Below are 14,754 nucleotides of genomic sequence, written 5' to 3'. Positions count from 1 at the left end.
TATTCACTATAAACCAATCAATGCGATCGTCTTGTAAGGGATATTAGTAGAAGAAAAGAACTAGGTTTTAAGTGTGGACATCCTATGTGGCTATAGATAGGACTAGTGTGCTGAGTCTCTAGTATTTATCGTTTATATCTATCTTAACAGTGGGACAACAACACACATTATTCATTCCGTGTTGTTTAGCGTATAGTGTAGCAAGGATAAAGCCTCTCGATTACTGTCTATTACTCGGTATTGTATGTAGCTTGTATTCAGGGATAGAATTGTCGACAAGACATTTGAATAACTTTTTCAATGTCTTATATGGAAGACGTCAAGGCCATGCAGCAGCACGCACCAACAAACCTAAGTTCTCCCCCATCTCATGGGGTACTACAGCATACCCCTCCACATCAACATCAACAGTCAAATCCACAGAGTAACCAAAACGGAGGTTCCGGCGGTGGTTCGAATGGATCAAACGGCGGTGGCAAGATGTTAAGTACGGATCCGCGAGTAAAAAGACCAATGAATGCATTCATGGTAAGTTTTCAAACTTTTTCTTTCCATTTCCCCACAGCGTCAATAGTTTTTATATAATAACTGAATTTGATCTGTTAGAACTATATTTCTCTGTTATTAAGTTCGATTTTATGTGGATTGGTTTTTTATATTGAGTGTGTTTGAGTCAACGATTTGTACAAATGAAGTGAGGAGTTTTTTGTTATATAAATAGAACTGAACGCTGTACCTGATGAAATTATCCATGTATTTTATTAGAGTTCGGCAGGTGTTTTTCAAAATGGCTTTATATAAATTTATATACTCGGTATTTTCTTATAACCCATTACACCATGGACGTAGATTTGAAAATACATGTAGCGATATATATATATCTATCGTTGGATTAGGATAATCCTTGATAATACGATTATTGTACATGTAGTAGCCGTTTTATTTAGCTATGATCTATATGTACGCAAGGTAGCCTATGTACATACCTATGAAAGGGCTACCTGTAAACCCTACTGTACACAACAAGACTTTGTCACAAAATGGCTGCTTGTTTTTGATTGACCAATTCTAATTTTATCGTACCTAAATCACTGTCAAAGTCTTAATTGAATTTCTAATTAAATTAAAGAGTTTTTATACCAATTTTAATATTTAATTGATTTAATAACTTAAATACTACATGAACTTTCATTTGGTGATTTATAAAACGGCTTCAGTTTACCTTTGCGTATTTTCTCATATATTTATTCTGAAATAGTAAATCAAGAAATAAAATTAGTAAAGGAAATTCTAAGTTTTTATGTGAGTTTTTAAACTCTTGTTTAAAATGTACTTGTAAGTGACATTATGTTTTGTTTTAAACATACAAGTTAAAGGAAATTAGAGAGACATATTACTTTTAGTAGGTCATTTTAAAATCTATTTTTATTAGTTTAGTGAGTGGGAATAAGGGAGAGTTGTGTTGACATTAAAAGATTTAATTTCTTTTGTGTATTTTAGAGATTATTAGTTTTGAATTTTGACATTGATTTCAGTGTAAGAATTCAGGTCGGATATCAATGAATAAAAGCCCATATTTTATTGAGCTATTGTTAAATGGCCTTACTTAATAAATACAAGCTTTCGATTTTTTTGATTCAATATGAAAATGCGGGTTTGATTGAATTGGGGAGTTTGATTTTGTTATCTCTTTCATATATATATATATATATATATATATATATATATATATATATATATATATATTATATATATAAAACAATATTCCTTTATTTTATTTCTTGAATCAATTATTATGTAAAATAGTTATTTCTTTTCTGTTTTAAATGAATATGTTGTTTTTTTGAAAAATAAGGCTGGTTTTTTTAAAGTTCAATTTAATTTCTCTTCGGCCCACGGCTAGATAATTTTATCTGTGTTTTGTTGTTATTCACCTACAGTTAATGTTAAAATACATTTGTTTTGTTTTATCGGAGTAAAATAAATGTGTTATCGGGGTTTGAAATTGCCGTTGGCATGGATTCTTGTACTAAAAAACGTACTAGACGTGTAGGTTTATAATGAAATCCTAGGTTTACGTGTTTTGTATTTTTTTTTAACATACTTTAATTTTTATCCGGTATTCCGTAGTTTATCCTATGCATTGAACGGGAACTGTGTTGATATATATTATTTTAATAGAATTAATTTAATTTCTTTTTAATTATTTTAAAGGTATGGTCACGTGGACAACGACGAAAAATGGCACAGGAGAATCCCAAAATGCACAATTCTGAAATCAGTAAGAGATTAGGTGCCGAGTGGAAACTTATGACAGAAACTGAGAAGCGACCGTTTATTGACGAAGCTAAACGTTTACGGGCTATCCACATGAAAGAACATCCCGATTACAAATACAGGCCTCGACGAAAAACGAAGACTCTGATGAAAAAGGACAAATATGGATTACCAGGAATGCCTAATACACCGATGCAACAAGTTGGACGTGAAGCCGCCATGTATCAACACATAAACGGGTATATGCCTAATGGTTACCCGATGATGTCCCATGACCCCAACACATATCAACAGATGGCAGGCTTAGCTGGACATTACGGTTATCAGAATATTCCTGCCCAGCCAGTTACAGGTGGACAAATGACCGCTCCCTCATATATGAACGGAACGTCCAGTTACACCATGTCAATGGCACAGATGTCTCCCTACATGGCCCCTGCTCATGCTCAATCTCATCCCGCAGTTAAACGAGAAACGAACACACCAACACATCCCGGGGCCCAGACCCAATCGAGTAAATATCCACAACAAGGCGATCTCAGAGATATGATAAATATGTACCTCCCAACTCCAGGCGACACGAGTGAAGCCGCTCAACAGCAACGGCTACATTTTCAGCAGATGCAAGGACAATATGCCCACCATCTCTCCCAGTCCTCCAGTGAGGGACCGGTTAATAATACCGTACCCCTAACACACATGTAACATTGGGAGACGTCCCGTAAAAAAACTTTATTTTAAACAGAATTCATTACAAGTGCATAAAAAAAACCTTTTTTTGATGGAAACAGATTATGACGTGAGCTGTAAGTGAAACTAGCTCGAGCCATTGAGAATACGACATTGTAGAAGCCGAGAGAGTGAGTTACTCGGGGAGTATTACTCAAATTTTTACGCCTGCCATTTTTTCTCGAATCCTCATCGATGTGTGTACAGTTTTTCTTTTCTTCTTTCGGTTAACCGGTTAGCCTCGAACTATAAATGGACCAAGAGTGTTATACTGAAGAAAAGTGTACCGATTTGTGTGTCAAATGTGCTATTATAGAAATGTACTATTTCGTTTCACGTTAATTTCTCTTGTCGGAATATTATTCAATTTAATGATAATTATTTGCATAATATTCTGATTTTGGACCATTAGATGAATGGTGTAAGTGTGATTTTTTTAATTTTGTGTCGGGCTGTTCGAATTAAAAATAATGGAATATATACTAAATAAATGAAGAAATCCAGTTTTAAGACAAGACAATCATGTGTTTATAAATTACAATCCGGAAAATATTTCCGGAACGAAATTACGCATAATGTAACATTTTATTACTAAGAAATCCATGACTTTAAAATGAAGCATATCCATAATACTATAACAAAAATCATTCCCGTAAGGTTTTACCGAAACGAATTGAAGCATAATATCATTTTAAATTAAAATGAACGAATTATTAAACATTATCTCCATGTTTTTAAGTTCACATTCGTTCGTGTCATAGTTTATAGATATATTTACATTGATAAGACATATCATCATTATTATTATTATTATTGAGAAATCCATAAATCGTTGTTAATAGTTCTTATTTTTTTTGAGAAACATTTTGTACCGTTTATTGTTATATATTATTATATGTCCCCCGATTAAGATGTATAGATTATTTCATTTATTATTTACTTTATTGTACAGTAAACATTTATAAAGCGCCGAGTAGAATATTTTAAAATAATGTCGCCCGCCCACCCAGTATCCTGTTTGATCCCATTTTATTATAGTGATGGGCAGTGCTCAACGAAATGCCACCTAAATACTTAGTAATTTCGTTTTTTTATATTTAAAATTAATATTACTAAAACGAATACGCCCTGAGCTAGTTATAGATAGATATATGTGTAGAGGGAGAATTTATATTTTTTTCTTGTTTTGGAATTTAGATCTTATTTATTTCGCATAACATTCCATTTAAGTATTTTCTTTTTACTTTTATTCGCTTTTATTTATATTTTTTTTACGGTAATGAAACAAAAAACTCAGAAAGATATTTTAGATAAAATATAGAAATATTTCGTTTCGTGTAAGTTGCATTCTTAAAATTTCATTCCTTATTTAAATGTCTAATGTGAAATGCCATGCCCCCATTACCCTCTACCCACCACCTCCATGTACATATCATAATATTAATTTTATTTCGGCGGAATCATTTTTTTTTTTGAAAGAAAGAAAAAATGATAATAAAAAAACCTAATCTAAGGTGTAAAAAAATTGAATAGATTGTGTTTTATTTGTTGTTATTGACTTGTTTTAGACAAGATATTATTTCCGATTGGCTTAATGTAAATTATGGAATCAGGACTCCATTTAAATTTCACCATCTCGATACCCACGAATGAAGTTCCTTCCAATATTACTCCCCCTCCCTCTTTCTCCCGTATTGCATGGCCATATTTTGTTTATTTGTTGGATAACAGAGTAAAGTTAATGATCCACCTCATACAAACGTTGCAGCAAAGGGATGATCAGTTGTTGCTTTGTCGGTGGCGAAAAGCGTTCAGCCTAACGAGAATTTTGGGGAATGTTGGGACTCAGGCAACGAGACCAGAATTAGCATTACAGTCAATGGGAACATTAAGGTGATCTGCCACCTGATAGCCCAAATCAGTGTAGAATTACCTCCCTTATTTTGGAAGCTACAGTGGCTCAATGCGCATGGAGCTGGGTCAGTAACCAGGAGGTACAGGGTCCACCCGTTGTCAGTGATGGAGGAAGGAGGGCCCGGGTTCACCCCTTGTCAGTGATGGAGAACAGGGGCCGCGGGTTCACCTCTTGTCCGTGATGGAGAAAGGGGTCCCCGGCTTCACCTCTTGCCAGTGATGGAGGAAGGGGGTTCCCGGCTTCACCTCTTGTCCGTGATGGAGGAAGGGTGTCCCCGGTTTACCCCTTGTCAGTGATAGAGGGCCTGTCACGGGAAAATGCGTCTCGTCGTTCGGACAGTCCACCCGTTTACTCGTTGGTGTGCACGTAAAAGAACCCTTGACAGTTGGAATTCAATGAAGAGTAGGCAGAATTTCTCTCATATCCCGGTTGCTGCTGAAATGTAAAACGTTTTAACGAAAAACTTATTTTATTTCCCAGAATTTGAACGCCCCATTTGCAATTGGTAATTTGGATGAACTATATTTAGGTTAAAGCCTGACGGATGTAGGCTAGTCCGATCAACCAGACAGCAGATCTGATCAGATTTTTAAACAGGAGCAATGTAATTTAGGCTGGTCTATAGATTCCAAACAAAGCGAATCGGAAATGAATAGATGGAGTCGTTGTAGTTAATTCAATATGCTAGAATGATTTGTTTACTTTTGAAAGATTGGAGAGAAAGATTGTGTCCAATCGACACAAAATAGGTTATTTCGGGACTCACATTTGGTTCAATTTTATTTCAATAAATGGCTTGCGTGTAGGGGTCTTTAGCAGTGGGAGGAAATCGGATGACCCGGAGAAACCCCACGAGGTTGGACAGGCGAACCTACCCCTTGTCACGTACAACCGGGGAATCGAAACCACGCCAGTTGACTCAATGTTAGACCGTATAATACACCGCACACGCGATAACCAATTGGTTACCCAACCTTCCTTAGGGTTTATTAAGGGAATGTATTTTGGATTTTCGATTGTTTAGACCTGCTCAATTCGTCGTTGGTCCATATCAGGCTGACACCTTTAACTTCATTTATATAGCACAACACTGTCCCTGTCCAGTTCAAACTGTACTTGACTTCAGTTATATACCGTAGTTCCATTGCTCAATCTGTAAATAGCACAAGACTGGCCCTGTCCATTTACAAACATTGCCCAGTAGAGACGAGGGAATCACTGATGGAACATTGCTCCTCTTAAATTCAGTAAGCTGTATTCCATAAAATGTTGTGATTCTTTCCATATTGTTACGCTGCATTCTGAACAGTAAAGTTTCATTCTGATACTGCTTTTTAACATTCCCCTCATATTAGACCCCATGGCACATGTATGCCTCTATTAACCCGATTGGTGCAAAAAAGAAGTTAAACTCCATTTCATTTCATTAATAAAAAAGCATGAGGAATCTTGCCTTAGAGACACCTTCTTATAAACACAGTATTCATTATTTAAGGGAACACAATTAGCTAATTAGTGTGTTTTTTTTTACTTAAGTATATTACAAAGGGTAATCGCACATATGTGGCATTTTAGGTTTTTTTTTTATTTACGGTTGAAATGTGTAGTTCGTGGTTTAACGTTTGAGTGTGTGTCGGAGTTATTGTTGTACCCAAACGATGCATTTTACAGATATCCGAGTTGAATCTTATGACTCCGTTATCTAACGCATTATTTATCATATGCGTTGATGTTTGACGCTTATGTATGCGTATTTATCTGAGATGTTATCGATTAAATGTTGTTTACCTACAGACTTATGTTGTACATGGATATAGACTCACTATGTTACTTATCATTACATAGTATATTCTCTGACAGATGTTACTTATCATTACACAAAGTATATTCCCAACTAATGTTACTTATTATTACACACAGTATATTCCCAACTAGATGTTACTTACCATTACACACAGTCTATTCCCAACTATTCCCAACTAGATGTTACTTTTCATTACACACAGTCTATTCCCAACTTGATGTTACTTATCATTACATACAGTCTATTCCCATCTAGATGTTACTTATCTTATCATTACACGCAGTATACTCCCAATTAGATGTTACTTATCATCACAAAAAGTACATTCCTAACTAGATGTTACTTATCATTACATGTAGTCTATTCCCAAATAGTTGTTTCTTACCATTACATAGAGTCTATCCCCAACTAAATGTTACTTATCATTACACACAGTCTATTCCCAATAAGATATTATTTATCATTACCCACAGTATATTTCCTATTAAACGTTGCTTATCATTACACAAAGTCTATTCACTAATAGTCGTTACTTATTATTACATACAGTCTATTCCCAACTTGATGTTGCTTATCATTACATACATTCTATTCAAAACTAGATGTTGCTTATTATTACATACAGTCTATTCCCAACCAGATGTTACTTATCATTAGATGCATTCTATTACCAACTAGACGACCCTTATCATTACATACAGTCTATTCCCAACCAGATGTTACTTATCATTAGATACAGTCTATTCCCAACTAGATGTTACTTATCATTACATACCCAGCTAGATGTTACTTATCATTACATACCCAGCTAGATGTTGCTTATTATTACATAGATATATTTTATTCCCAACTATTTGTTACTTATCATTACATACAGTCTATTCCCAACTAGTTGTTACCTATCAATATATAGCAGAACTTTATCAATTTGGTTGAAATAAATGCATTCCGAGTTATCCACCTCCATAAGTGGATTCGAACTCGCTGCGAGGACATTACAAATGATCGTTCCCCCACCCCCCATGAGGCGGCCCGAACCTCCACCAACTCTTTCCGGTCCTCCCTCTAAAATTAAAGAGATTTTGTGTTATCATTACCACGCCGTGTTCTATATTTTGGATATATATTTATTTTTTAATAATCCATACATATACATCAATTGTTAACAATTTGAGCCAAACCCAGATCATATATCGTTTCATAATATTATAGCTTAAATCATAAATCATATTTTATCAGTGTATAAAAAAGAAACAAAATAGATATCTGTAGTTTAACTAAACTATTTTAGACTCTATTTTTTGGTCAGCGATATCGCAATTGCTGAAGCAGAAGTTAAACATCAAGCAGTCAGTCGGAATAATTTATTCAAATAACAAACGTACTGTGTTGTTTTAGCCCACCCTTCTCTAGATACTAAATATTTTATCTTTCTCGGGGTTTTATTGACATTCCTAACTAAATCACGAGCTTATGTATTTTTTAACCGTCAATTCTCCCAGCACAGGTCAACTGTCTTAATGGTCAATAAGACTATAAGAAAATGATGAAAATGTTTTCTTTAAACAGAAATAGCTTGTGTATGTGTATACTTATATGTGGACCATTTTGGGACTCTACATACTGTAAAACTGTTCATAACACCTGAAGGGAAGATTTAGAAAATGGTGTGTATAAATTTCCTTTACTTTAAACACCGGCCATTTTGGGACTACAAATTTATCACCCTTTTTGAACGGAATATTAATAAATGTTGTTTTGGATGATTCGAGACTAATACATTATCATTCCATCTGAAGAGAATGTTAATAATAGATGGTTATCACCCCACCCCACTCAAAACTTGGGTCAGTTTAGAAATACAAACCATACATTCCATCTGAAGACAATGTTAATGAAATATGATTACCCCCTCCCCCACTCTAAACTTGGGTCAGTTTAGGACTACAAACTTTTCATCCCATCTAAAGGAAATGTTGATAAATTATGTTTATCATCTCGGCCACAAATATTTGAGATTAAGAAAACTATGTTAGTACTCAATGTCCTGAAAGGAAACTAAAAAAATCTTAGTTTTCACGGCGATGACCTAATCTATCGAAAGCTAGATAGTCATATACTCATACACGACAATAATTATCTCTTTCCTTTATGCAGGTAATATTTAATCTACGAAAAACAACACACAAAAAAAATAAAAATCCCCAAAAACAAATCGCATGAATCATGTATTAGAATGAGGATTTTAATAAAAAAAATTATGCAGTTTAGATATGACACATGTTGCATTTAGACAAAATATGACAATCGAGTGGACGTTAAACCCCATTTCATATCATTTAAAATATAACCAATGTCTACCGTATTGACTTTTAAAAAATGACTGATGGCAAGTAATTTACTTCTTGGTAATCTACTACCAATGTTTTATCTACTGCCTAGTGTATTTATTTTCACAAATCACTTGAAGAAATTAATCTTTAGCTTGTGTCTGTATTTGTATATTGTAGACACTCCCTCAATGTATATGTATATATCTATACAGTGGTGTATGTACGACGTACGTGTGTATATTCTTTTACGATACGTTATAGTTTTATCTGGGCTTGAGTCTACGTCAATAATTTGTATAAAGCTAGACTAAATAAAATACTTGGCTTATTCTTTCTCTGAAGATGTTTCATCTTGATTAGACTGGTCTAAATTGCTGTCGACCCTTTGTTGTACATATCATATGTTATATATATATAGGTTTTTAAAGGTTACAGAAATCCATCTCCTTGTTAGGTAAATAATATTATGCTGTCATATGAAATATCTCTGGTTTCACATTACAGTAAGCAATCAACTCCAATTTACTAATGGTGTGGTTTCGATTCCCCGGTTGTACGTGACAAAGAGTAGGATCACCTGTCCAACCTCGTGGGTTTTCTCCGGGTCCTCCGATTTTCTCTCACAGCTAAAGACCCCTATACGCAAGCGAATTATTGAAATAAAATTGAGCCATGTCTTAGTCCCGAAATGATCCAGTTTGTGTCGATTGGATGTTAACCCCCCCCCCCTCTCTCTCTCTCTCTCTCTCTCTCCAATCTGTTAATGACATTTGAAGTACATTAAACACTTCCGTAAACATTCAAAAAGTTGTAATTTTTATTTTCATAAAACATTATAGAATGGAACAAAGTATATGAAATTATTACAAATATTTACATAGCTTTTATTCGAAACCTGTCCTAGTGAGTGGTGTAGGACAGAAGGCCTGGCAAGAGACAGTGCATAGTCGTTCGGATGGAGCGAAAACCCGAGGTTCCGTGTACACATTGTCATGAACGTAAAAGAACCCTTGACAGTTGGAATTCGATATAAGAGTAGGTCGTAGCACCGCCGTCAGGGGAAAATTCACTCATAGCACATTGCATGGCGTATGCCTGTCTTCATTAAGCCAATCGGTGCAGAACAGTGGGACGTAAAACACAATTTTCTTGCATTTATCTGGTTTCTGTTTGATGTCGTCGCACTGCACAAATATAGGTAATATTAACCTATATAAAAACAAAGCTATTAAAATCCATGTTAAAGTGTCGAATCTTACATCCGTTTTAACACCCGAGGTATTTAATAAAGCCATTGATTGCGACTGGAGGGGATAAAACAAAGGTTTTTACCAATCTGATTTGTAAAGACAAGGGTAAACGGATAACTAAAGACAATTAAAAGAATGCGCCCGTGGCTACAAACAGACGGTTTAAACCTAAATTTAGCCGCGAGGTCGCTTGTCGAAACACAATTAATTTTCTAGTAAAATGTACATTTTTTTTGATAGCCCCAGGATTTATTTACGAGGTAGACTTGCGCGAGCCACGTGCGCACTATTTGCGTGCTTCGCATGTTGATTAGATAAAACCGTGTAGCCTCGTCACCTAACAGTTGAGACGAGCGAGATTAATCCGCACATAGTAAGTCTTTGATGTGCCAATTAGCATTTCTTCACCAGCTTTTGGTATTCAGGGCTTTCCACCTATCTAAGTATATATGTTGTATTTTAGATCTACAACCAGGTGGGCTTACATTACACTCAAGAAACGAATAGAGGAATTCTTTGTGGACTTATTAATATTCAGTTTTAGTGTATAATTCATGATTAAATAATGTTTGAATGTTTTAAGGCAAAGTCAAAATGTCGTTTGTCTATGAAGTACACTTGCTTTAGATTAACTTTTAGGTGGTTGTATTAAAGGGCGTATGGCTCTATTTGTTGGAACCTTGAAATAGGCGAAAATGACTGTAAAGGCGCATATTAATGTAATATGAATGTATGTAAAGTGATTTAAATTCAATTTTTGAAGCAAAAAATAAATTATTGTAATTTATAATCAATTATGTTCGGTGATATAAGTGAACAGTTCAAATTGAACAGCAGTCTCTTACGCCTGCTTAGTCCATTCTGTACGTTTTTTTACTTATTATTTTGTCGTTTGTAAATCAGCCTTTACCAATTACTTCCACATTTTCTTGTTGGATATGTTTTTATTTGTTCATTACAAAATGACATCCTACACCCTAAAATACACAACTCGTGTACTGATTATAAAATGTTAATTGTTTCTTAAATATTTGATATTAGGATTCTATATTTTCACGGCAAGATAACAACATCACTATTGATTGATTGAAATTGACCAATATGGAATTCTAAATCGTGGTTTTCTTTCGAATATTATGGAAAAAAATTAAGTTACAGATTTAGCTCCTTTAATAGTCATGGCTCAAATGGTCATTGTTGAAGGTTGATTGAATGAATAGACGAATGAATGAAACATGTACGGACTAGCCATACGGGAATAATCGCTCCCCCACCCCTAGTAGGTGAAGGAATGCGGTTTAACGTCCTACATTTCTGCACCAACGGAGATAATGAAGACGGGCACAACAATGTACATCCGAACTACTAGATTGAAAGGGGGAGCCTGTGTCGGGAAAGGCGTCTAGTCGCTCGGATGGGACGAGAAATTATACAACGGCCCCGTGTACACGTTGACATACACGCAAAAGGACCCTTCATAGTAGGAATTTAAAGGAGCTAAATCGCTAACATTTGGGACCTAGAAATTGACACAAGTGGGTTGGAACTCATACAATACTGTAATATGAATGTATATAAACTGATATACATTCAATGGTTTCCGTTTTTACTCTAATTTCAAATCAGTTATGTTCCGCGAAATAAGCCCGCAGTCTCAATCGAATGCAAATTTCTAGCTCCTGGTTATTCCAGTCTACATACGCCGTTTGGTTTGGTGCAATACGTCTAGCCTCGTTCCTCGAGTGTCTTGCTAGAACTGGGGCTGAAACGCATTATGGTACACGATTCGTGTACCAATGGTAAAATGTTTATTTTGTCTTAAATATTGGATATCAGAAGCCCATCTTTTTTCGGTAAGATCACAGCATCAATGTTGATTTAAATTGACAAATAATTTGTGTTTTCAATGTTGAAGACTTTGGATGATATTGAGTTAGAGACTTAGCTACTTTAACAAAGAGGATTCGGAAACGCCGCTGCCGGGAAAAACTTTCCCTCGTAGCATACTGCCTGGCGTATGCCCGTTTTCATTAGCCCAGTTGGAGCAGAAAAAGAAAGATGTTAAATCCCATTTCATTTAGTAGTTTAACGCGTGTGCATTAAATCATAAGGTCTGTCATTGAGTCAAGTGGTGGGTTTCCATTCGACGCTTGTACGCGACAAGGAGTATGGTCGCCTGTCGGATTTTTCTATGGGTCCTCCGGTTTCCCCCACTGCTAAAGATCCCACGCACAAGCGAATTATTGAAATACAATTGAACCATATGTTAGTCCCGAAATGCCCTAAACTCTCTCTCTCCCCCCCCCTCTCTCTCTCTCTCTCTCTCTCTCTCTCACACACATACAAATCCAACGAGAAAGAAGAAGATATTTATAAGCCAAAGTCCTACAGAAGCTCCAAGTAACTTTATTTTTTAACCTTTAAAAAATATAACGTTTCCCAAATAGTAATGACGGCAGTAATCCAACAAGCTGTCAACAGATATATTGTGTAGTTTACCTTAATTATCCTGTTATTTGCTAAGACTGAAAATCCCTCTTCAAGCAAAAGTCTTTAATGCCGCCATGATGAGGTCTAACGTTTCATTATATCGATTTAATGATGAAAATGACTATAATTTTCACTATGAATAATTCCCCTAGTATTTGTTTTCGCGATAAAATTGCAGCTCTGTTAACAACCCGTGATTTCAAGCTTTTCAATATTTGCGTTAAACATAACGATTTACTGTGTAAACATAAATTCATGATGTCATCGGTTTTTGATATGTCAACATAAGTTAGTGATGTCACGTATGTCATTAAATTGCAATAACGCAAACTTATGACGTCATTTAGAAAGCCGTACAATACACTTACAAGCTAATTATTAGAAATAAATATTAGCATTTATTTTTTAATTTAATTTTAATCAAATAATGTTGAAAAGAGTACATTCTGTAATTATTTTCTTTAAACAAATCTGATTAAAGTTAAGAAAGGTTGCGTACTGCGTCTTCGTGCAAAAGATAGTGTGCCCGTGGGTTATATCCCGTGATTAACGTATGGTTATTAATGTTTTTAACACCGAATTTCTCGGATTTCATACTTTTAAACATGTATTCAATTTATTTGACCATGATAGTCATGCATATATTCTTTAAATATTGACTTTAAATGAAAACATGTATGTATTCTGTCATGAAATGTTATATCTGTCCCTATAACGTGTAATGTAAGTCGTCCATCCTAAATTTTGATATCTGTCCCCGTAATTTGCAATATAAGTAGTCTATTATCATAGAATTTGATATTTGTTCCTGTAACTCTCAGTAATTCTGAGTAATCAAAGAGAACACAATTGAGCCAACGGGGCTAATGGGTTCCACAGACCTAATGGGTTCCATCTGCAGCAATACAAAATGAAATGGGGTTAAGGTCCTACTGTTCTGTTCCGACTGGGAAAATGAAGATGGGTATATGCCATACAGTGTCCTATGAGGGAAATTCTGCCTACTCTTATATCGAATTCCAAATTCCAAGAGACCTTTTACGTACACGTCAATGCGAATACGGAATCTCGGGTTTTCGTCCCATCCAAACGACTAGACAAATGTCCTTGTCAGGCCCCCCGCCATGCACTACTGACAATGGGAAGCCACGCCAGAAAATCCCAATGAACTTTCTCGAGACCATTAAACAACTTAAAATACAGACGTTCTTTACAATGAAATACGTCAACTAGTATAAATAATGTACGCTTGGCACATTTCCCGTACCATTATATGAAATAATGGTACGCCAACATCAAAGGATGACGTCACACCTGTATTTTAAAAACGAAGTTTGTCCACGTTTTGAAAAAACCCTAAACAGTTGGAATTTGAAAAACATTACGATAAAAACACCGCTGTCCAGGCAAAATTCTCCTCCAACCGTTACCCAATCTCATTCTTTTCCAGTAGAGTACACTCTTGAACTAAAACATTAAACGATACATTTAAAGTTTACGTTCTTCAGACGTTGTTTTAACCCACGTTTGCATGGAATGATTCTGAAAAATCCTTGACCCCGACTACCCACCAACTCAATATACATCCCAATAGTTTCAAGGTAAGTAACAAACTGTGAATACCTGAATGAAATGATATAATATTTGTTCAAATGATAATCTATAATAATTGATCTGTATTGTGTGTGTTCAACACCTGTTTTACCTGAAAGGTAGAGTTAAGTGACAGCGATTGATCTTTCATTCATATAATATTTCATATTTATGCTTTTAAACCCAACTAACAACACGGAACATTGAAAATCCGAACCATGTAATGAAAATTGTAGCCGCGGTGACTCGGTGCGTATGTCGGTTTCTCACTAAAAGGAGGTTCCGAGCTCGATCCTGGTGTAAGACGAAATAGTTCATCGGCATCTTCCTTCCAGGTTTCTATTTGTCAGTGGTGTAGGTGGC

At 35.3% G+C, this 14,754-nt stretch overlaps 1 protein-coding gene across 1 annotated transcript; it reads left to right on the top strand.

Annotated features, from left to right (window-relative positions):
* Nucleotides 1-434: 434 nt before the first annotated feature.
* Nucleotides 435-4,536, top strand: LOC126808658 (transcription factor Sox-2; the record flags this gene model as incomplete). Its single annotated transcript, XM_050533575.2, is given in 3 exon segments — nucleotides 435-470; nucleotides 472-528; nucleotides 2,215-4,536. Coding segments are annotated over 3 exon segments (861 nt in total), but the record flags the coding sequence as incomplete, so codon positions are not given.
* Between the last annotated feature and the right edge of the window lie 10,218 nt (nucleotides 4,537-14,754).

This window comes from Patella vulgata, chromosome 1, assembly GCF_932274485.2.
Source record: "Patella vulgata chromosome 1, xgPatVulg1.2, whole genome shotgun sequence".
NCBI classification, from domain to species: Eukaryota; Metazoa; Mollusca; class Gastropoda; family Patellidae; genus Patella; species Patella vulgata.
This window is presented reverse-complemented; position numbering and strand designations above follow the sequence as displayed.